Source organism: Cinclus cinclus, chromosome 1 (genome assembly GCF_963662255.1).
Source record: "Cinclus cinclus chromosome 1, bCinCin1.1, whole genome shotgun sequence".
NCBI classification, from domain to species: Eukaryota; Metazoa; Chordata; class Aves; order Passeriformes; family Cinclidae; genus Cinclus; species Cinclus cinclus.
In genome coordinates, this window is record NC_085046.1 from 38377773 (window position 1) to 38398897 (window position 21125).

General features: G+C 40.3%; 1 protein-coding gene across 5 annotated transcripts in view; it reads left to right on the forward strand.

The window, feature by feature from the left end:
* RARB (retinoic acid receptor beta) overlaps positions 1-21125 on the forward strand; it is a 191030-nt gene that overhangs the window by 82727 nt on the left and 87178 nt on the right. For 2 of the 5 annotated variants that reach the window (XM_062496336.1, XM_062496344.1), the window contains exon 1: positions 18362-18518. The exons of 1 other annotated variant lie outside the window; for it this stretch is intronic. In XM_062496336.1, coding sequence (XP_062352320.1) covers positions 18362-18518 — 157 coding nt within the window. Of the gene's footprint in view, positions 1-16049; positions 16137-16559; positions 16592-18361; positions 18519-21125 lie in introns of those variants that run through there. 2 more of the 5 variants (XM_062496318.1, XM_062496310.1) reach the window with 2 other exon arrangements.

The window sequence follows — 21125 nt, forward strand, 5'->3', positions numbered from 1 at the left end:
ATTTTGAGATCACAATTGAATTCACAGAAATGCTTAAAAAAAGTTCTGCTCAATAATTTAATCTTATTTCTCTGCAAAATATGTTAATTTTGTGCTTAAGTGTCATATTTCTTTCATAGTTTTTTTGCCCTAGGAGCAGCATGATTAGCTCAGGAATATGTTTAAGCCTAGATTCTCAACCTCCAGTACTGTCTGGCTTTGAATGGTTCTATTTAGTGATAAAGTATTTGCTGTCAGCCCTATTCACTAAGGGGTGGTCTCATTTCAATGTGCTGAACATGAACAAACCCTGTTGAAGATAAGGAAGCTGCAGTAGTACTGTGCTTTGACAAATTAAGGTCTAGAGATTTTGCTGTTAAAAGTCCCCTTTAGAGAAAGCAAAGCAGTCATGTCTCATGCCAGCTTCTTCCTCTCAGACTAGCAGGTGTGCACTGCAGTTGGCTTTCTAGTGATTCCTGCTTTTGGGTAGGACCACTGTAAGGATTTCTATCCCTTGGCCATAGTGCTCAGCTCCACACAAGTCCATTGTGTGGCGCTGTAGCCTGCCTTGTCCCTGGGGGTTACAGGGCAAGGACTGCCTGGCCTTGGCTCCTTGGCTGAGAGATTGCCCTTCATGACACCTGCTAAGGAGTGTATCCCTTCCCTCCTGGCATCTTAACTAGGTGTCCAACACCCTCATCCTGGAAGCAGTCCCGTCTCCATGTTGACTGTGGACATCCTGGGTGAGCATGGAGAGCCTACTAGATACATTAGATGATTGCCTTTTTGGCCAAAGTTGTTTTAGCTGGACAGGGGCAAGGGTAATGATAGCTATAATGACTAGCTAAGAAATAGAAAGAATTGGGACCAAACTAATGAGAGAAGATAGGGTAGGTTCCTCCCAGAAGGGAATTTGTTGTTGGTGTGATAAGCTTAAGCATCTGGGTTGTCTCAATACCAAATTTTGCACTTAGGGGAAGCATAGTGATTTTTACTAACCAGGACGGCACTTCTTCTTCTCACTGATAAGAAACCAGTAAAAGCTTCATTGTACTAATGAAATGTAAGTGACCAGCAAGGTCACCTCCAGTTTCATGCGCCAGTGCCAGCACTGAGACATGTTGTGGTTGCAGTTGAACTCCAAATACGTGACCATAATTCCCACGTGATAAACTGTCCTCTTGGTGTGTTGAAGGGATATTTTCCTACTTTTTGACCCTTTTAAGAAAAGAGGAATTACATCACTCCTACCTAAGACAAGTCCATTTGGGAGATACATGCAGGAGAGGAAAGTACAAAATACTCTTTTCACTCTTTCATCAGGTCCATCTCCATATCTCAGCTCAAGGAGGGGGATGATGTCACTGAAGGCACTGACTTATTGTTCATATGCTTACATATTAGACAGTACAAAACCCATAAAAATTTTGTTTTTTAATAAGGGAATGTTATAAAAGATATGTGAGTACCCAAGATGGGCAAATAAATGAGCCAGCTGGAAGCTTTCAAAGTTTTGTATGGTTCCTGAAGGTGGTTGATCAGATTTCTTGTGTGGATCCAGTGCACATATAAAAATGTTGCATAAGTATTGCTAGCCAAGTGGTGGCAGCTCGCAGCTCCAGAGATAGCATGGAAGGACTCCAACCCTCTGCTAGCAATGATGCTTGAAAAGAGTGGCTGTTGCAGTTCTTGTTTTCAGGAACTTCTCATGGCTTTGAAGTCTCACATCTACTCACATGAACTCTTTCTCCACTAGAGTGTGATGAACTGTCCTGAGGGTCTGCAAAAGCCATAGGAAGCTCTTAGACTTGCTAGTTCCTGCCCATGTTGGTGGATAGAGTGAATTGCAGAGGTTCAGAGACTATCAGAAAAACAAGCAGGGTCAGGACATAGGCTGAGGTCGTGTACTGTGAGTTGCCCATACTGAAAGGTGGCACACAGGCCTCCTCTACCCAGCAATGCCAGGTGTGGATCAGGGGCAGCTGATCAAGGAACTATCTCTGTAGTTACCCCTAAGTAGTGCTGTAATGGCGTGGGAGATGCTCTGAAGGCAAGCTGAGCCTCAGGGCTGGAACAGAGCTCTGATCTGTTGCATTTATGAGTGTAGGTATTGTCAAAAGAAACTGCCATGCCTGTATATAGACCCTCTGGAATTCATGTGGGAGAGTTAGTGCTAAAATGTTGGTTTAATATAGATTCTCAGAATGTTCAGAGGGTCAGTCGTGATGCAGGGAGGTAATTGCATCTTGGCTAAGGCCAAGACTGATAGACAAAGCAGGTGTACTTTGCTTTGATTCCATGTATTTTCTTCTGGCTGTCCCAGCATGGAATACTGAGCAGACAATGAAATAATTCTTTTTGTGTGTTTAACTGGCTGCTGCCATATGGTCCCTAATAATGGAGAGCTGGGTCTGGTATCTTCACATAAGCTTTGAACATCCTCATGTTCGTGACTACAGATCTGGAGGTGGGGGGTAGGCAAGATGGACTTGCCACCTTTAATAATATTCATGTTTTCCTGTGTATTTAGACATACTTATATCTATTGTTAGATTCAGGTCCCACATCTATTAAGTTTTTTATTAAAAATTTTCTGGAAAATTGTATTTTCCCACACTGAAGGCCTTTTTTATGAAGATATTCTCCTGGTTCCACTGGCAGGACCTTATTAACAGCATTCAGAAAGCCTCCCAACAGGAAAGTCTTGGGCCCTGAAGCTGTAGCTTTACTTATGCAGTCATTCACTGCTCCCTCTCCAACATTTGAAGGCCTGTAAGATCTTCCTCTGTATTGTTTTTAGGATTATGTTTGTTAAAGCTAGTAAACTGAGGGATAAATCAAAGGGATTTTGTGATCATAAAGATTTACAGTCATCACTATATTACATACTTGAGTGGGGTTAAAATAACAACTCAATTTTAATTTAAAAAGGGGATGGGAGTAATATATAAAGAATACTAGTTTTTATGTAGTTGTCTAGTAAACAACAATGTATAAGATTGCACAGCTTGGAAGACAGTTGGTAAGGAGTGCAAAGCTGGTCTCAAGCGTGTTTTCACAATACCTTTCCAGTGCCTTTGTTGCTTCTTTTGCAGGTCCTGAATTCACTTTAGCATATCTGAATTACTCAGTGTTGTCAGCCTCAAATGTAAAATAAATCTTAATGCTGACATACATATTAAAAGGCTTAGTGCTATTAATTTAGAATACTCCTTCCTTATCCCTCCGTTTCTTAGCCTTTCAACATGCCAGTCTGGTCATGTTTGTAGGCCATTCTTCTGAGTCCTTAAAGCTGAAAACTTCTCAGATGAAAACTGAGTGCCTCACTTGACTGGTGAAACTTAGATGAAGAGAATAAAAAGATTCTTTACATCTCATGATGAATTTTATACATATGGCATTTTTTTAAGATTCTTCCCATAGTTTAGTACCTTTCTTTAAGAGTAAGTGGTAAGATGTGGAGACTTACTAAAACCCCTTTTATTTAAAATCTTTACAGCACCCACTGTGACTTAGCTTTGCGACAGCCATCACAGATCCTCCTCTTTGCTGTATGATTGCCCAGTGTAGCACGCATCACAAAAAATTTCCCTTCATACAGCCAACAGCTCTAATATGCAGAAGGTATTCAGTCACCAGAAATACCTTCTGTAATGAGGAAAGAGCATGGGAGCTTGTACTTGGCATTGGTGTGTGCATTCCCAGTCACCGTGCCATAAGTGGTCCGTGCAGCCAAGAGTTATTACGAGAAATGTGTTGTTTTGTGAAGCACAGTGAAGGCTCTGTACAAGTCTGCAAGCAGCTGAAGAGAAACCCAAGCAGTGGGCGTGCATAAGGTAATGTTCGGATGACATAGGTGTGCAGTCAGGAGTAATTAAAATAAAAGTAAAATTAAGTAAGCCTCCTTCAGATTCTAAAGTGTGATTTTAATTGAAAAGTATTAACATTAAACCAGTCACCAGATAGAGGCTTTGTTAGGGTTCTTTTGGTCTTGTATAATGAAAGTGATAAATGAAAAAAAGGAAAATCAAAGAATAATGTGATTCCATAAAGGACTCTATATATTGTAAAAGTGCTACCAATATTCCCAGCCCAGGCTCTATCACTTCCCAATGAGTGATGCACCCAAGTTCCAAGAGTTCATAAAGGCAGAACATGGGACATTTGCATCCAGGTTTTGACGGACTAGCAAAAAACTTACTTACAGGTGCAAACCCCAGTTCTGAACTTGTATTTCAATTTTGTTGGGTCTATATCTTGAGCTCTGGAGAAATTGAGGCACACTCTGAGTATCTTAGAATGGGCAAAAATCACAGGCTGGCTCTGTATATATTTCTGTATGGGACATCACATTTTTGTTCTGGACCTCCTATGATCTCACACTAAAGCTGCTACCTTCTAGTGCCTAATATCCTAAAAAAAGCCTATTAATTATTTAGAAAGCTCTGCCTTATCCGTTGACTTTTTGTGGTTCTTGTTGTCACTCTACTGTCTGTTTTCCTGCTTGTCATCTTTTCTTCCTCCTTTAGTTGCGTGTTTGAAATTAGTTTTAAACTAATACAATTGCACCCATTTATTTGCATAGCAGCTGTCAAGGCACAATACTGTTCTCCAGAAGTAAGCACACAAAAAGTTTCATGTCCCTGGTTCGCTATCTTGAAATTGCAGGGACTCGGGTTTTCTAAACCCTCTTCTAAATCTATATGAGTAATGATTAAAAGAAAAACATTCTGCCAGGACATGAAACCTCTAAGTTACTGTCACACTGTGTCACTTGCTGAAGCCATGTAATAGGTTTGTCAGAGAGACCTGCAGAAGAAAGAGCCATCTCTATCATTCAGTGGGAACTTGAAATAGAAAAGCTGTGACTTAATTCCTTATGGTGTTTTCTTGGCATCAGCTCTATCTCCCCAGCTCTTATTCAGGCTGAAAGAAAGGGCTGTTTTGTTTTGTTGTGTTTTTGCAAGAGAGTAAAATAAAATATTAACTGTGTTTTTCTTTTTAATATTGGAAGCATAATAAGGTCTCTTAAGAAAAAGAAAGCCAACCAGTAAGCCTGGAATGTCTCTCATTTCTTTAACAGCTACATAGTGTGTGCAGCTGAGATCTGCCAGTTGGATCCTAGCAGGGGAGAAACCACTTTAGTTTGTTTGGTTTGTATATGGAGTAACATTTTTCTTGCCTTGGAATACTTGTTTGTCATCACTCCCTTTTTGTGTTTATGTTCTGCTTGGAAATAGTCTCCATGCTGTATATGCATTTGCCAGGATGTGCACATAAACAATGTTCCATTATGGGCCGCTCTGCATATTCCTTATTTACACCATATACATTCACCAGTAAACACTGGTGGGGAATGACAGAGAGCAAACTCTCCTAGGCCCCTTTTTTTTCAGTTACTCCAGACTTTCTGCCATATGCTTGCTGAGGTCCCACTTCTATTCATGTTTTTATTAGGTAGAAAAAAAGTGTCCAGACTTCACACAAAGCAGCTTTTGTGTTCTCTGTCAAAAAAAATCTTCTCCTATGAAATGTTGATAGAAGTACCCACAGCCCTTGTGGGGGTGCAGAGTTTGAATAGGCCCGTGGTGAAAGCACAGGAGGGGAGAGCAGGGGAGCTGGGGTACAATTTTTGCTGCTTGTGTGCCATGAACAAATATCACTTAACTTTCTCTAGTTTTCTATTTAGCAGCCAGGGTCGTACCCATCATCTTGATGCTTGTCACAAAGGTGATACTTTTAAAGTTTTAAACTCTTTCAGAATTTTAGCTAGAATGGATGAGAAAGGCAAAATATTGTTTAGTGTAGCATAAAATGGAAGTTTGACTTAGAATATATGCTGTTTAGTAAAACTACAGAATCATGGAAAAAAAAAGTGTTACAGTGGCATAAATCATTTTTAGTGACTCTGTGCTTGAAAATGGTCAGATTAGATCTTTTTCTCATTGATTTTGTATTTGGTTAATGATTCCAGTTCTGAGATCATAAAGCTATATTAGATGTAAAAGATACGGGAAAATATCTTTAACCTCTACATTTAAACTATGTGTTTCTTTTGACATTGAAATACTGCAATGACCTGGTAATGTTTTCCAATGTTTTAATTTTTGCTGATGTACAAAAATATCACAGAAGAGCTGATTCGTAATTATTACACATGCTATTGCATAAATTTCTTCCTAATTAAAAAGCTTCTAAATTCTGAATAATCAATTTATGAGGACATGTGGTTTTGACAAATTATACATTTAATTTCTAAAGATTTATTAGAAATTTGACCTGCAGCTAGTTAATTATGGCTATAGTACTGATGCAGTAATACTGGAGATTGATATAATACGGTTGGAAATTTATTTTGATATCACCTACCTTAGTAAGAGGACATGGGAATACACCTATATTTTGCACCTGGTTGTTTATGGTGCAGGGAGGCATTAGTTTAATGAAGAGCACAAATATTTGATAAATCTGTGTTGCATTTATATTAAAAGGTACTTTCAACAGAATATAAGTGTGTTGAACTTGGTCCTTCAGGTTTTGAAGGTTTTTTTCCCTTTTGAAGGCTACATTTCCTGTGGCATCAGTGACAATTTTAGCTGAATAATGATAGCAAAATATGAGCTTTTAAAAAACTCCATAATAAGAAATTAAATTGATTCTTCCTAATTATTTTTCAGATCACAAAATATTTCTGAAGTTGCTCCGTTTGTACTAATCTCCCACCCATTATATTGGTACTTCTACTTTTATGAAAGTCAGCAGCTAAGTAATTCAAGATGAGTTTTCAAGATATAATGCAAGAAGCCAAATTAAATAATAAATAGAATTTTAAATAATATCTTTTTATCCCATCTGGATTTGCAAGTGATGTATGAGAACCATAGAAAAAAAATGCAAATGAACTTTTAGAAAGTGAAGCTTTTAGAAAAGCAAGGCCTATCTTAACCATGTAGATAGTCCTTTCAGTAACACACAAAGGTTACCTGTTTTATTAAAGCAGCTAAGAAAAAGGAAACTTTAACAAGACTGTGGTTTCTTCTGACTGATCTGAACGGGAACTGAGGAGCTGCTGCTGAGTGGGGATTTTACTTCATGAAGAGATGTTGGTGGGAGGTGTATTTTACAGCACCTGCTGTGTCCATGTGTGAGCATGGTGGGTGGGGGAAGAGGAGCAGAAGATGAATTGGTTCAAGGCTTTTCTCCTCTAACCTTCAGGTAAGACTGTCCTTGGGTCTTCCAGAGTAAAGGAAAGAAAAGGAAAGGTATAGTCTTACCCTGCTTGTCTGAACTGGGGCAGTGTCGCTGGTGCCTGTCTTTCCAAGCATTGTTTAATGCCCATTCTACCATGAATCCAATTTTGCCTGTAAAAAGAAAGGAAAGAGGAAATAGAGCTTGCTTACTGTGACCAGAAGACAGTCAAAACTAAGTGTAATATCACATCAACCTGATCTCTTATTTGCTCCTCTGGAAACTTAGTAACTATTTTTCCTAACAGTGTGCAGCTGTGGCTCAAAGCACTGAATTGTGACCACACCAGGGATGCCCTGAATGAGGACATGTGCCCTTCCTGGTCCCCAGGGATCGTCTAGGTCTCTTACAAGGGAGAAAACTAATGTAGCTGAATTTAAACATTTTAAAAATAGAGAGCTTCAGGAGTCTTTGTCTTAGATACTGACTTTTTTAGATTCAAACTTTATTATTTCTAATAACCAGAAGAATATGAATAATGCTATGCTAAGAGTATATAGTATTTGTGTTCACATTTGATATGTATACGCTGAAGTGTAATGCAGTTCTAAAAATAAAATAGGGAAATTGCTGTGATGTGATAAACAGAGATTCCCAAATTCATCAAGTTACTTGATGTCAGTAATTAGAAAGGACACTAGAAGCAAACCAACTAGTATTATAAGATTTGTAGAAGTTTCAGAAGCTTACAATAATGAGCCTGTGCAATTCTGAATGAAAGCAACACATTCTCTGACAGTGAAAAATTCTCTTTTAGATTAAATACTATCTATGCCAGCTGAGGACTCTTTAATTCTTCAATAACTATATAGACAGAAGTCAATGAGTGGGCAGAATTTGGATGAGAAAGACCATTGATACTTGATAAATGCATTCTAGATTGGGTCCCCACAGACTAAGCATGAACTATTTGATGAGCAATACACTTTGTGTTTTACATATGTCACAAAACTTGAAGATATAAAATATCATTTAGACCCTTCAATCTCTCTTCATTGTACCATCAGTATCCTGTGGTGAGTCAGATAGCTTTGCTTTTACCCTGGTAGCATTCAACTCAATTTTTTCCAAACAATTTTTGCAAACCTATGAAATTATTCTGCAGCAGGAGAAGGAAAAGGTCTCCTAAATCACTCCAGATATGTTAGCTGGGAAAGGGTTAATTTGCCCTCAGGAGTTGCTATGTAACTGAGTCCTGCTGGGAGAGTCATGGTTTCCAGCCAATGGGACTCACCCCTACAATACAATGCATCTATCTTGTGTTTCTTAGTTGTTGTCAGTTATTGGAGTTTTTCCTGAACTGGAATTACACTCCTGCTCCTTTCATACTCTCCCACTGAGTCTTAAATAATTGTATTCCACACCAAAGTCAGAAAATAACAGTACAATGGTGTGCTTTTATTGCTGAAAATGTTACTTTGGACAACTTTGAGTGGTGTATAGAAAGATCTCTCATGCAGCAAAACTAGGAAACTTTTAAAAGATAAGATTTCCCAAAGAACTTTAGGGTATAATATGTTTTGGATTGCTTTTAGTCTTCTTGAAAGCCTTCTCCTACCTTTGTGTTCTCACCTGTGTACTCAGTCTTCAGCACATTTTCTCATGCAGAAAGAGCAGAAAAATGTCTCAACCTTAAACTGTTCATTTCTGCCTAAGGCATTTCAAGAAGTGAGTATTGATTTTCCCTGCATCCTGATTAGACTCTCTCCTTAGCTATTCCTCTTCTCTAAGGCCACTCAAGGCTGGAGGGCTGAAGCACAAATTCTTTAATTTCTCCTTTAGAAGAGCCAGGTATGTTTTCTCAGCTCAAGCAAAGCGTCTATAGTTGCATCAATATATTTGTATGGAAGAGGTGGCACTTCTGAGGGGGTTTTTTTTGGCTTTTAATTTTTTTTTTTAATTTTCCCTGGAGGAGATCCACCCACAGTCCCTTTGAAGGCTGCTGATAAGATGAGGGAGAGACTAAGCCTAGCCTGTAAAAACACTGCTTAGGAATCTCTGCTTTGGCTGTTGGGTTCTGATAGGAAGCAGGAGAGTGGAGTGGTATCTGTCAACATGTCATTCAAGTCTCAGTAAGTTTTATACTTCACTTAGATCTTTGTGCCTCATTTTTTCCAGTAAGGTTCTGTCTGATAATCTGTGTTGGCAAAGCTCTTAGCCTTTCATGCATGCTTGTGAAGTTCTACCTCCGAGTCACATAATGTTCCTGCATTGTTCAGCTAGCAGAATAGGCTTTAGTATCAGTGGTGTGCCCTTCTCTCTTAGTAAGTCTGTTAAAAAAGCCCCAAAAACCCAAACAAAAACAAACAAACAAACAAAAAAAGAAAATTAAAAAAAATCCCAAATGTAAAAATTTTTAGACAAATTTAAGAATCCAACAGGTGGACCTTTAACTTTTTTTAGGTTTTAATTAGCACATATGCACCAACTTGTCATTTAAGATCTGACTGGGGATAAGAACATGCAGTACTTTTTAGAAAGAGTTACAATGCATTTCTCAGGTTTGGGAATGTGCACATGCCTTTCTGGTAACTAAAGCTTCTATAGATTCAGGCTTACTTTACCCATCCAACAATCTTGACAATTGCTTGAAAGACCTTGGCCACAACCCTGTCTTTTGGTGTACCCTTTGGCATATTTCATGCCAAAGATAGAATGGATGGATGCAGTAAGGGTGAGAACTCAAAGCCATTTGTCAAAGGACAGAATACATATTCTTCTTCCCATGTTGAAGTTGAGTAAGTCTGTTTTTCTAATAGTCTGATAATGATACATGGAAGATCAGTGTCCCATGAATGAGAAGCCTGTTCTTGAGGATTCTTGCTCAAAATTGTGATTGGATTGAAAGAAATGCATTTTTTTCAGTGTGATGACAAAGTTTGTGCAGAACTGTTTAGTCAGACGAAGGGTCAAGTTACCCAAATGAAGAGGTTTTGGTCTAGTTTATGCAAAATCAGTTTGATAGTTTTATAGATCTGTCAAGCCTCATATGCTTAGAGACCACCTTGCATGTCCACCACTATATCTGGACTAAAAGTCCCAAAAGGGGAAAAAAACATGATACTGCACAAAGCCTGGGGCAGTATGCTGCTTACCACCACAATATCTAACTGCACTCCAGCTCTGTAAGATGTCTTTGATTAAAACATGTGTGTCAGTTGTGATTCCCTGAACATGGACATAATATGTGTGGACATTCAATCCCTTTAGTGTTCCAATATGGAAGTCTTGCAATCTAAGTGTATGGGAATTTGCAGATCTATTTAATCATGTGGGATTAGCTAAGTGAAGCAGCTTGGGACCCTGCAAATTTTTCTTTGTTGGCTTAAATTGTACAGGTCAAGTAGAATTTGAGGAATGCACCAAAGAACGATTTGATAAGTATATTCTAGTAGCATTTGAAAACCAGGAAACATCTTGTGAACATTTCAGACTGGACGTCACTGATGGTGCCATTGCTTGTTCTGAATGCAAGTGAGGTCCAGCCCATCCTGACTTTTCCTGAGATCTCATCTATGTTTGAATGTTACACTGGTATAACAATGTAGGGTGAGAAAGCAGTTGTTCCTTTTTGAAAGAGTTACCTGTCACAGCCCAGTCACTGTAGTATGAAAGGAATATACAGAATCTTTTACCTACTCAACAGTAGTTACACTATGATAACCTGTATGCTTGTAAAAGTGACCCCTCTAGTAAAGTTTACTTTTCAGGCTACATCAATAAAGTTACAGTGATAACAGTGTCCCTCAGAGGACATGTGCCCTCAGTTTATTCACACATTATTGATGGCACATGTTCTACAAAAGAAACCAGTCGTTGATTTTCTAAATGTATACCTCACTTTCTGGGTAATTCTACCTCATTTACCGCAAAAATTTACGCAGGCTGTTCCCAAACAGAAAGCACATCTGCATGACAGAAACAAAGGTGTGAAAGTACAGTGCATTAGGGCAATGGGCAGAGTGGAGGTGTTGGCATGACCATCATTACCAGCAGATTTCAGGCAATGTCACCACATTGTCATTGCTGTCATTACCCCTGCTAGCCAGGTAGCTATGCAACTGCACCTTCCAGTCACCCCTTCATTCTTCTTCCTAAGGTACCTCAGAGATAGGACACTGGGCTGTTCTCTCAGTGTTTGATGTAGGTTTGGGAACTAGCTAAGTGGGAACTGGGTTGTCATGAATACGCACGTCTAGCTGCTAAGCATGGATCTATTTTTTTCTATCGCAGTTTATATTCATGGCATAATCCAGTCTAATCTCCACTGGGCTTTATGTGACCAGAGCTCCACTCAAGTGTATTTCAGTCTTCTCAGGCCTCTGCCATCCCTCTGTATGATTTGTTCTTGTCAGAGTACAGGAGCACAAGCCTTGAATGCTGTTGAAGTCTGACCTAAATGAAATAGGACTTAGGTAAGGTGTAGTCTTTGTTAGAATCTGTGTACATATATATGTATTGAGCTGGAGTTCCAGTCATTACTTGGTAACTTCGGTCTTTTTCTGGCCTAACTTTTCACCAACAGTTCAAGCTGCAATTAGTGAACCTGTAGAAGAAGTACAGTTGTCCCCATTTATATTATGATTCTGGTTACAGACAGGCTGGTAAAATGACTATGTTTGGAACTCCCATTTATTCTGCATGTTCTTAGATTATTTATTTATACATTTTGAGACACCTTTCAGGATATCAGAACAGCAGGAAATACCATCCTTTTGTTAGGTAACTTTCTTCCACCTCCTTAAAAGAAGACAGAAACAAAGTAGTTACTTGAACAGCCTTTTTAAATCTGTTTTAGTTTTAGTGGAGTTCCGTGCTGTTTTGCCTTCAGCCAACCATAAGCATATTCACCATATAGGAAACTTTGTTGTTAGTAGTAGTATTCTCCGCAGTTTAATATTCAACATTTCTACTTGCTCTTCTGCCCTTTGATACATCTTGATTCTACTTAGGTTTTGTAGACCTCCTTACCTTCATTCTCCCTGGATTATATAATGCAATGTGTCAGTGCCATGCATAGCACTCCAGTTACCTCAGCATTTCCATTATAATTCTATGATTTGAGGGATTTATAGGCTAGAAGTAAAAATCTCTTTCTTGGCTAAACCTTGAAGCAGCAGTTCCTAGTCATTTAAAAAGAAAACAAAATGAGACAAACCTTTTTTTCCTCACTTCTGTTTTCTTCTGGCAACCATTTAGCAGTGAGTGCAACCATTTAGTGTTTGCACTGCAGGATCTTCATAAACAACAAGTGTAGATTCAGCATGTGGCCATTTTTTAATCTAATAATGTTCTTTTCATATCCCTCAAAAATGCATGTTGTCCCCTCTTCATGCGTATGATGTCATTGCCTCTTTGCCAACCTTTCAGGAGTCTGCAGCCATCAGCTTTTGGGGCCTTAAAAAGGTGCAGTTTGGTCTCTCTCCTTTATTTGCAACATGGATGAGATTTACAGTGGTTTGTTGTTCATTTGTTTTTTAAATGTTATCCTTCTTCATCTCAAAGCCTAATAACTTACTATCTACTTCTGTGTCACAGAACTACAAATTTATCACAATTCAAAGAGATATTGGCTATATATGACTGTCTAGAATATTAGGGCTATTACAAAAAAGAAAAAAATTGGAAGGGATATTAAATCTCACGCTTTAATGCTTAAGTGATTTGCTGTTAGAGAATAGACTATTAGAGGACCTTTGGGTGAGTTATACTTCACCAATCACTAGGGGTTCCTGTATTTTTCTTAGAAAGATCTAGTAGCAGTCACTCTTAGAAATGGATTGCTGAGCCAGATACACTCCCAGTTTTATCATATAGGGCATTTCTTCCCTGGCTCCAGGCCAAAGGATTGTATGGATTCTAAGAAACATGGTTGTATGCTCAAGTTTGTGGAGATTAATTATTTCTATAGCCTTTAAGTTAAGCAATCAGCTTTAAAGGCATCTTTAAAAATACATATCCACTGATTAAAACAGACAAAAAGCCCTTATCAGTAAGTAATTCGCAGACTGGTTGCATGCCTGAGTTCTGGGTCTGGAGATGACTAACTCTGCTTTTCCCATCTAAAATAAAATACTGCTCTGCACTGAGTTGTCTTTTGCCAGTTGCTGTTATATTTCAGGCCTGAAGTAATTCTTCCTGTTAGTGCAAATTCCTGTTTTAGTCATTGCAAGCTGTGCAATAGTAGCGTGTAGTAAATGGAAGAAACGCTGTTTTTTACTTAATTTCACTGTATTTCATGTTTTTTCCATGTCATTTGTGCCATTTCATGCCAGTAATTTTACTGTTTTACTTTATTCAGGGCAATTCTTGCTCACAATTAATACCCATTTTCTAGGACTACCTTAGAATTTTAAATTTTCAGCCATTCTCTTGTGACCTAGTGATTTTCTTCCTCATAATTTTTGACATCATTCACGTGCTCGAGACATGAAAAAAACATCCTTCAACACCAAAATCTACATGTAGTGAAGGGGGATTTCAGGTTTTCAGATTTTTCAGATTTGTATCACTGGTTGGGGGGAGGGGGGAAAAAAACTGCCAAGGCAGGCAAGTACTGTTTCATATTAACATCTATCGTCAATGAAGAGGTAAAAATCAAAGCCCCTGTGTGTGAGGCAGGGTTAGTGAACTGCCAGTGATTCTCCCAGCAACTGACACAAAGGAATCTGTGAGTATCAAAGCTGAGGCAGCAAGCTTAGTGTCAGCTCTTGCCTAGGGAGTAGAAGAAAACATCACTTTGTCTCTGCTTTCACTGCTTAAACACACACATCATTCACTAGTAACCATTTACTCTGCTGTCAAAACTGTTTCAAGAGAGTGCTACATTTGATTAATAGTAAAATGCATGCAAAAGAGAAAAAAGTCTGCTTCCCCTGAGATACTTAGTGGGGAGAATTTCTGCATGCACTTCTTAATTTCTTCATCCTATAAATATGCCTGTAATGCTCCAGAAGTGCTCTGTTCCTTCTAGTAAAGTCATTTTTATTAGAGAGCCTGGTGCACTCATCCTAATTCTAGTTAATGCTCCCTCTCTCTCTCTCTCTCAGTGAAGAGCATTATGGCATCCTCAGCCTCTTGTACTAACAAAAAAGTGACCAGCACAACCATGTGTGCAGTACATGATTCATAGTGCTGCTTTCTGAATTGTCCAGTGGGTAATTGCAGTACGAAAACCAGAGAAACAGATGTAGACCCTAAACCTTGGCTGTAAATTTTTGTTTTATGATTATGGGTTTCAAATGTGCTATGTCACACTGACAAATATACAGTAACACCAGAGGAAATAGATTTCTGACTTGAACTTGTGCTTTTTATTTCACTTATAGCTAAGAATATATTTATTGTAAAGTTTCTGCTATCACAGTCTGAGAGAAAACAGATCAAAGCACTGATGTGCTTTGCATGAACAAAGTCAGAGATATTGGAGAGTTATTGCCTCCTTGCCCCTATGTGGATGCTGGGTAGGCGTTTAAAATACGTGGCAATACTTAAGGTTTCATTACATTTAACTAGAGGACTATTAGTTAGCACAATGATTATGATTAGTCCTGATCTAAATTAGAAAATATTGTCCATTTTATGAATGTAGCTGTTCCTAATACTCTGTTGAAGAAAAGCAAGTGTGTGCTATTTCAAAGTGAAATGAGAGATGCATATGTTACTGTATTGTAGAAATAGTGTGTGAATAAATCATTGGGCGATTTGAGGAATTTTAAATTACATGTGCATTTAGTAATAAATATAAGCATCAGTGCAACTATTATTTGTAACAAAGCATGATGAGTGACCTGGCTCATTTTGATACAGTGAGAAAAAGCAATCTTTTTCCAACTTTTACACACTTAAGCATCACTTCCTGACACCTTACTTTCAGATGTTGCCACTCTACATTTTGAGGTACAACCAACAGGTATTATTTTTGAATATGCTATTATAGGACTGCTAATGGGATAAAGATAACTGTATTTCTGTTTGTCTGATTCTGTTTACTTTTAACTCACACAGGCAACATGTTTTTCTTGGCATAAGCTTAAACTGTTCCAAGAACCCTGGTCCTCACAAAAAACTGTTTTCTCCCTAAATTGGAGACTGAAAAAAACCCATACTGTGTTTTGTGTCATCCTTTCCAGTTATTTTTGCGTTGATGCATTACCTATTCCAAATTTCTCGTGCATCCTGTGTCATCTGGTTAGAAAATAACTGTCTGTTAATTTAGCTTTGCTATTCCAAACAAAACTCTAGCAATGTAGTCAGCCAAGTTTAAAAAAAAAAAAAGTTTAGCCACTTTTCCACTTGGCTATTTTAATGCAACAAACACTGTTTTGCTGTGCTAAAATAGTTTAAACAAGCCTTCCCTGAAGGATGGCTTTTTCAGTAAGTGTATGCTGTGCATAAATTTTAGATTAGAGAGTGTCAGGGGCTTCTTCAACTGCAGGAGTTCAGGCTGGGGGAGGACACCCCAAAGGGCTGAGAAAGTCCTTAAAAAGTCCTTTAAAAAGACGCTGTTAAACTCCAGCATTTGTAACTCTTCTGCCTGAAGGGAAGAGGGAAAGAGAGGCTGTCTGCTGCATCTACAGCTGACATCTACAGCTCTCCCATTGAGGGGGGAAGGAGGCTAAGAAAAGCTTTTGTTTTAATCTCTTCAAAAGGATTCGCTTCCAGATTGCACCAGGTCTTTTTGCTGGCCGCTGGTTTTCAATGTGGGTATATCAGTTTCAGGGAACAAGTGCGTGTGCTGTGTGGGGGATTTGTTTTGTGGTTTGGGGCTTTTTTGTAAATTCTTGAATCTGTGTGAAAAGTTTTGTTAATACAATCTGCAGGCATTGTCAGAGAGCTTTCGGTTCATCAAAGGACTTTTTGTGGAGAGGGGACACCACATCCATTAAAGTGGCTGCACAGGTCCCAGGGTGAGTCTCTCTCCAGCATTTCTTTACGGTCGCCAGTGGTGTGCCATGCCTGCTCAGTGTGCCCCTCTCTGCCCAACTCCTATCTTGGGCTTTGCAAGAACTGGGCAATAATCTAGTGTCCCGTGTTCTAGTTTCTGCACCTGAGCTTGCTTTGAAGCAGCGGGGAAGCGAGGCTCCTGTGTGACTTGCTCCTGGATGATGCTCACTGCTGGGGCTGAGGTGGCTTGGCTTATTTTAGAATTAAAGCATGCATGTGGTTACTGAGCTCATGTTCTTCCCACTGGGATGGAGGGAGTGTTTCCAGGCTCTTGTTTTTAATGTTTAAATTGTCCGTAGGAATAAGAACTGGTGGAAGCCTCCATGGAGTCTTTCTCGGTGATCAAGATTTTGGAGAGGGTAGTTACCTGTCTAAAAAGCACGGAGCTCTCAGCTGGCTTCATGCAAGAGGTGGGCCCGCACAGGGCTGTCTGTGGCATTGTGGCCACAGACTTGGGAAGCCTTTGACAGCTAGACCGGCCATGAGGGAGGGCTGTCGGCAGTGTGGTTTAGCGCAGACCTTAGCGGGTGGGAGCGGCCCCTTTTGCCTTCGGAGTGGCTGTGAGGGCTTGGCCGGGGCCGCCTGCCCCAGGGAGGTCTCCCCGCTCAGCACCACGGGCTGGGCCCTGTTCCCCATGGAAAGGCTCGTGGCCTTTCTCCCCTCCCGGGGAGCTGGGGCTCATTAGCCCTGTGAAAGCTGATACAGCCCCTCCGGGGCCACACGAGCGGCCCCAGCCCCTCTCTGCTAATCAGAGACAGGCAGGACCCGGCGGCGGCGGGGCCGGGGAGGGAGAAGAGGGGATGCGTGGCTGCTTCCTGCCCTGGGCTCAGTGGTGGGGACAGACCCTCCCTGGCAGTGCCATACCTGACCCCTCGGGGAAGCCAGGGAGCGCTGGGTGACTTAGGAGCCAGGGTGAGGGATGGATGGTGCGGAGGGATGGATGTTGCCGAGAGATGGGGCCTGACCGCCCTCCCCACCCCCCGCCCAGGAGGGACGGGCCGCTGCGATTCCCCGCTGGGAGCGGGGCTGGCACCGGCCACAGGCCCTGCGGGCGGTACTGAGCGGGGTCCCCGCGGGCCGGTGCCGGGGCAGCGGCAGGATGAGGTTGCTGCCGAGCCCAGCCCAGCAGCTGAGCCGAAGCCCGTATCCCTGGCTGTGGAACAGCGGCAGGGCCTGCGCCTCTCCGGGGAGGAAAGGAATGTGTGTGTGTCTGTGTGTGCGTTTGTGTCTGTGTGTGCGTGTGTGTCTGTGTGTCTGTGTCTGTGTCTGTGTGTGTGTGAGGAAGGGAGGGGTGCACAGAACTTTCAGCAAATTGAGCTGGAATGTTCAAATTCTCCACTCCCTGCAACCGCTGAAAACACTGTTGTTTTACTTCCCACCCCCTTCCCCTCCTCCTCGTTCTTGCGTTTCGCGCTTTTTTTTCCTTTTTTTTTTTTTTTTTTAATTACTTTATTATTTTGGATCTTTCTGTAAGTTGCGCTCCCCGTCCGCACCCGCCCGCTCGGCGGCCGCGGGGCGACTCCGGCAGGGCTGGGGCTCGCCTTTGCCTGCCCGCCCGCCTGCCTGCCTTGCTTTTTTGCAGGGCTGCTGGGAGTTGTGAAGGCGTGTGAGAATCCTGGGAGCTGGTGATGTCAGACCGCTTGGGTCATTTGAAGGTTAGCAGCCTGGGAAGGGTTCACGGAAAGTTCACTCGCATATATTAGGCAATTCAATCTTTCATTCCCTGTGACACAAGTAGTAGGAAGTGAGCTGTTCAGAGGCAGAAGCATCTATTCACGGCCGAGGGGGATCCCGAGCCTCCACCGGAGTTGTTTTATCCCGGGGAGGTGGGCGAATCGCACGGCGTGGGACGCGGCACACACCCGGCGAGCGCCCCAGGAGCTGGACTGACTCTCAAGAAATTTTGGGGGGAAATTGATGGTAGCTAAAACTTGGACTGCGGCTCGCATCCCCCCATCTTGCTGGATTGGCTGGGCAGCCTGGAAAATGGTAAATGATCATTTGGATCAATTACAGGCTTTTAGCTGTGTTGTCTGTCATAATTCATGATTCTGGTCTGGGAAAAAGACCAACAGCCTACGTGCCAAAAAAGGGGCAGAGTTTGATGGAGTTGGGTGTACTTTTATGTGCCATTTTCCTCCACACCTAGAGGAAAGCACTTTTGCAGGCATTCTGTGCAAGGGGAATCATGTTTGACTGTATGGACGTTCTAGCAGTGAGCCCTGCTCAGATGCTGGATTTCTACACTGCGAGTCCGTCTTCCTGCATGCTCCAGGAGAAGGCTCTCAAAGCATGCTTCAGTGGATTGGCACAAACAGAGTGGCAACACCGGCACAGTGCTCAATGTAGGTCCCAACTGTTATTTTTCCACTTTAAAGCAATTACTATTATTATAATTGTTGTTGTTATTTATTTGCTTGCATGTATTTAAAAAAGAAAGACTGGTAATTAAGCGCAGAGGTAATGAGGGGTGGGGTGAGTTTTTGTGCAAAATGTGGTTTGCAAGCTTTTTTTTTTTCTCCTTTTGGCAAGAGAGGAAAAACGAAAGAAGCACGGGACTCCTTTCTGTTTATCCCTTCTCATGTGGCATATTGATCCTAACAACAGTTGTGGAGCCAAACAGGAACACATAAAATCATAATGTAATACAGCAAATACTTGCAAAACTCTAACCAGTGAAAGATGAATTTACATAACATCTGTGTGGTAGCTTTTTCTTTTCCCCCTCCTTAATCTAATTTTGTAGCACATTTGCTAATCAGGATGCATGTTGTCTTGAAGTGCATTTCAGCAGAGAAGCCAAGCAATTAAAATATTGATCTCTACAGTTCTTTCAAAGATGTGGAATTGCAGTGGATAGGTGCCATTCCAAAAATCAGACAGTAGTTATAAGTTTCCGAAGAAAAGGCAATATTTCTTTGTACTGACCTCGCTGCCACCTTTCTTCTTCACTTTGTTGCTCTAAGAAGTTGCTGTTTTGCTAGAAAACTACTTACTGTGAACACCCTTTGAGTTTAACCATCAATTATTTCTATACCTTCAGATCCAGACAGCGATGCACTGTTAAACAGAGGAGTGAGAGTTAGTAGTAGGACACTTCTGAAAATGTGTTACTATGTTATAGGGTCTTGATTTGTTGCTGAAATATATAGATGATAAACAACAGCGGCATTTTAACACCCGAGTTTCAAGTTTGAGAAATGACAAAAAGTGCCAGAAAACATCACCTTATGCTATGCTTAAAAGCTTGCAGGATGCTTCACTGCTCTGACGGTGATTTAGATAAATGACTTGGCTATCTATCAAAATGTTTTAGCACGCTCTCAAACACTTCAGTACACCATTAACTGTATAATGCCGTTGGAAATTTCTGTTTTGCGTTACGTTAAAAAGTTAACTAGGAATTAGAAGAGTTCCCTTCGACATTTCAAAGGGGTGGAGTAGGTAATTGAAAAAGAAATTTAAGAGTGTTGGGTGAAATAGTGTTTCACTCGGCTCAAAAGTTTTCAGACACCATATGACATTTGTGTGGGTTGAGTAATGAAAACAGAATTGTAAAAATCAGTGACTAGCAGCCTACAACACTGAAAATGTTTTGATGTCTTTACAATTAAAAGGAGACTGTGAAGTTCAGCATGGGATATTTATTTTCTTCGCACTGTTTTCAAAATGCTTCAAACAAAATATGAAACAGCGCTTTTGCTTCAAAATTTTGTTACTAGCTAAGGGAGAGCTTTGGTTAGCAAAAACAAAAATCCAAACCAGATGTTTTACTAAAAACGCGTTTTCCTCCTTTCATGGTTTAAACTTTAGTATAACTTCAGTGGTGATATTGCGGAAACTTGGAATTAAATAAACTTTCCTGGAGTAGGGGGCATATATACTGTCGCTAAAAGCATACACTTGCAAAATATTATTTAAATAACTCCTGGCTTTAAAATGTCCTGCTCTTTCTCTCAATCTTAGAAGCAGGATTCTTAAAAACAAACTATATAGTGTTTGTTCTTGGGCAAGTTAAACACAGGATTACCCTTATCAGAATGGAATGAGTGGTAAATATGTCATTTGCCTAGGGCCTGTGATAAGAGACAAGTGTTGATAATAGGAAAGTTCAGCTAATCAAAGAAATGCATATTAACAAGAGTAAATAAAAATACAGGAAAATGCATTCAGGAATCCAGTCTTGTAACTTTGTAAGCAGTAGGATAAATCTTCACTGCACGGGAATTTAAAATCGGGCCGAAACCTGAATCATAATACGGTGGTTGTAATTTGAACTGTGAAAGTTAATGGAATAGAAATGTGGAAAAACAATTTAGTTAGAGTGAGTCCGAATTAAGATTTCTGTTTGAAATCTTAGAACAAATTTAGTTTTCCGTTTTGAAGAAAGTGTAAGCAGTTTATGCATGCGTAAATATACAAATGAATTATGAATTATTAAAATTCTCTTGAAGGGTAAGATTTTTGTCTGGCATCTCGTGAAAATATGGCAGAACTAGATTTTTTGTGGTCCAGAAAGATTTTAGTAGTTTAAAGGTTGCTCCAATGCTTATAAATACAAAGATAGCAATGTTTAATTCTAACTTTGGCATTTCCTGATTCTCCATTTTTAAGACGACTTCTGTGATTTCATGTAACAATAATCAAATTTTGTAATTGTTAGAAGTGTGATAGGATTTTTTTGGTCTAATTTGTTGTTTAGTTTTTGGCTCTGCAAAAAAACACCAGTACACCTGCAGCCGTTGCCTTAGGCCTTAGAAATATTGCTTTGATAGAAACGTGATTGTAGAGTAAAAGGTAAATGGTTGTTGAGGGAATAGTACATGGGTAGTGCAAACTCGGAGCAAACCAGAAACAATCCCAGATAGCATCAGGGTTTCAATTGAAATGCTGGTAAAACTGGCCATTGTAGGGTTTAGGGCAGAATGCTGTAGGTCTCCAACTTCAGCACA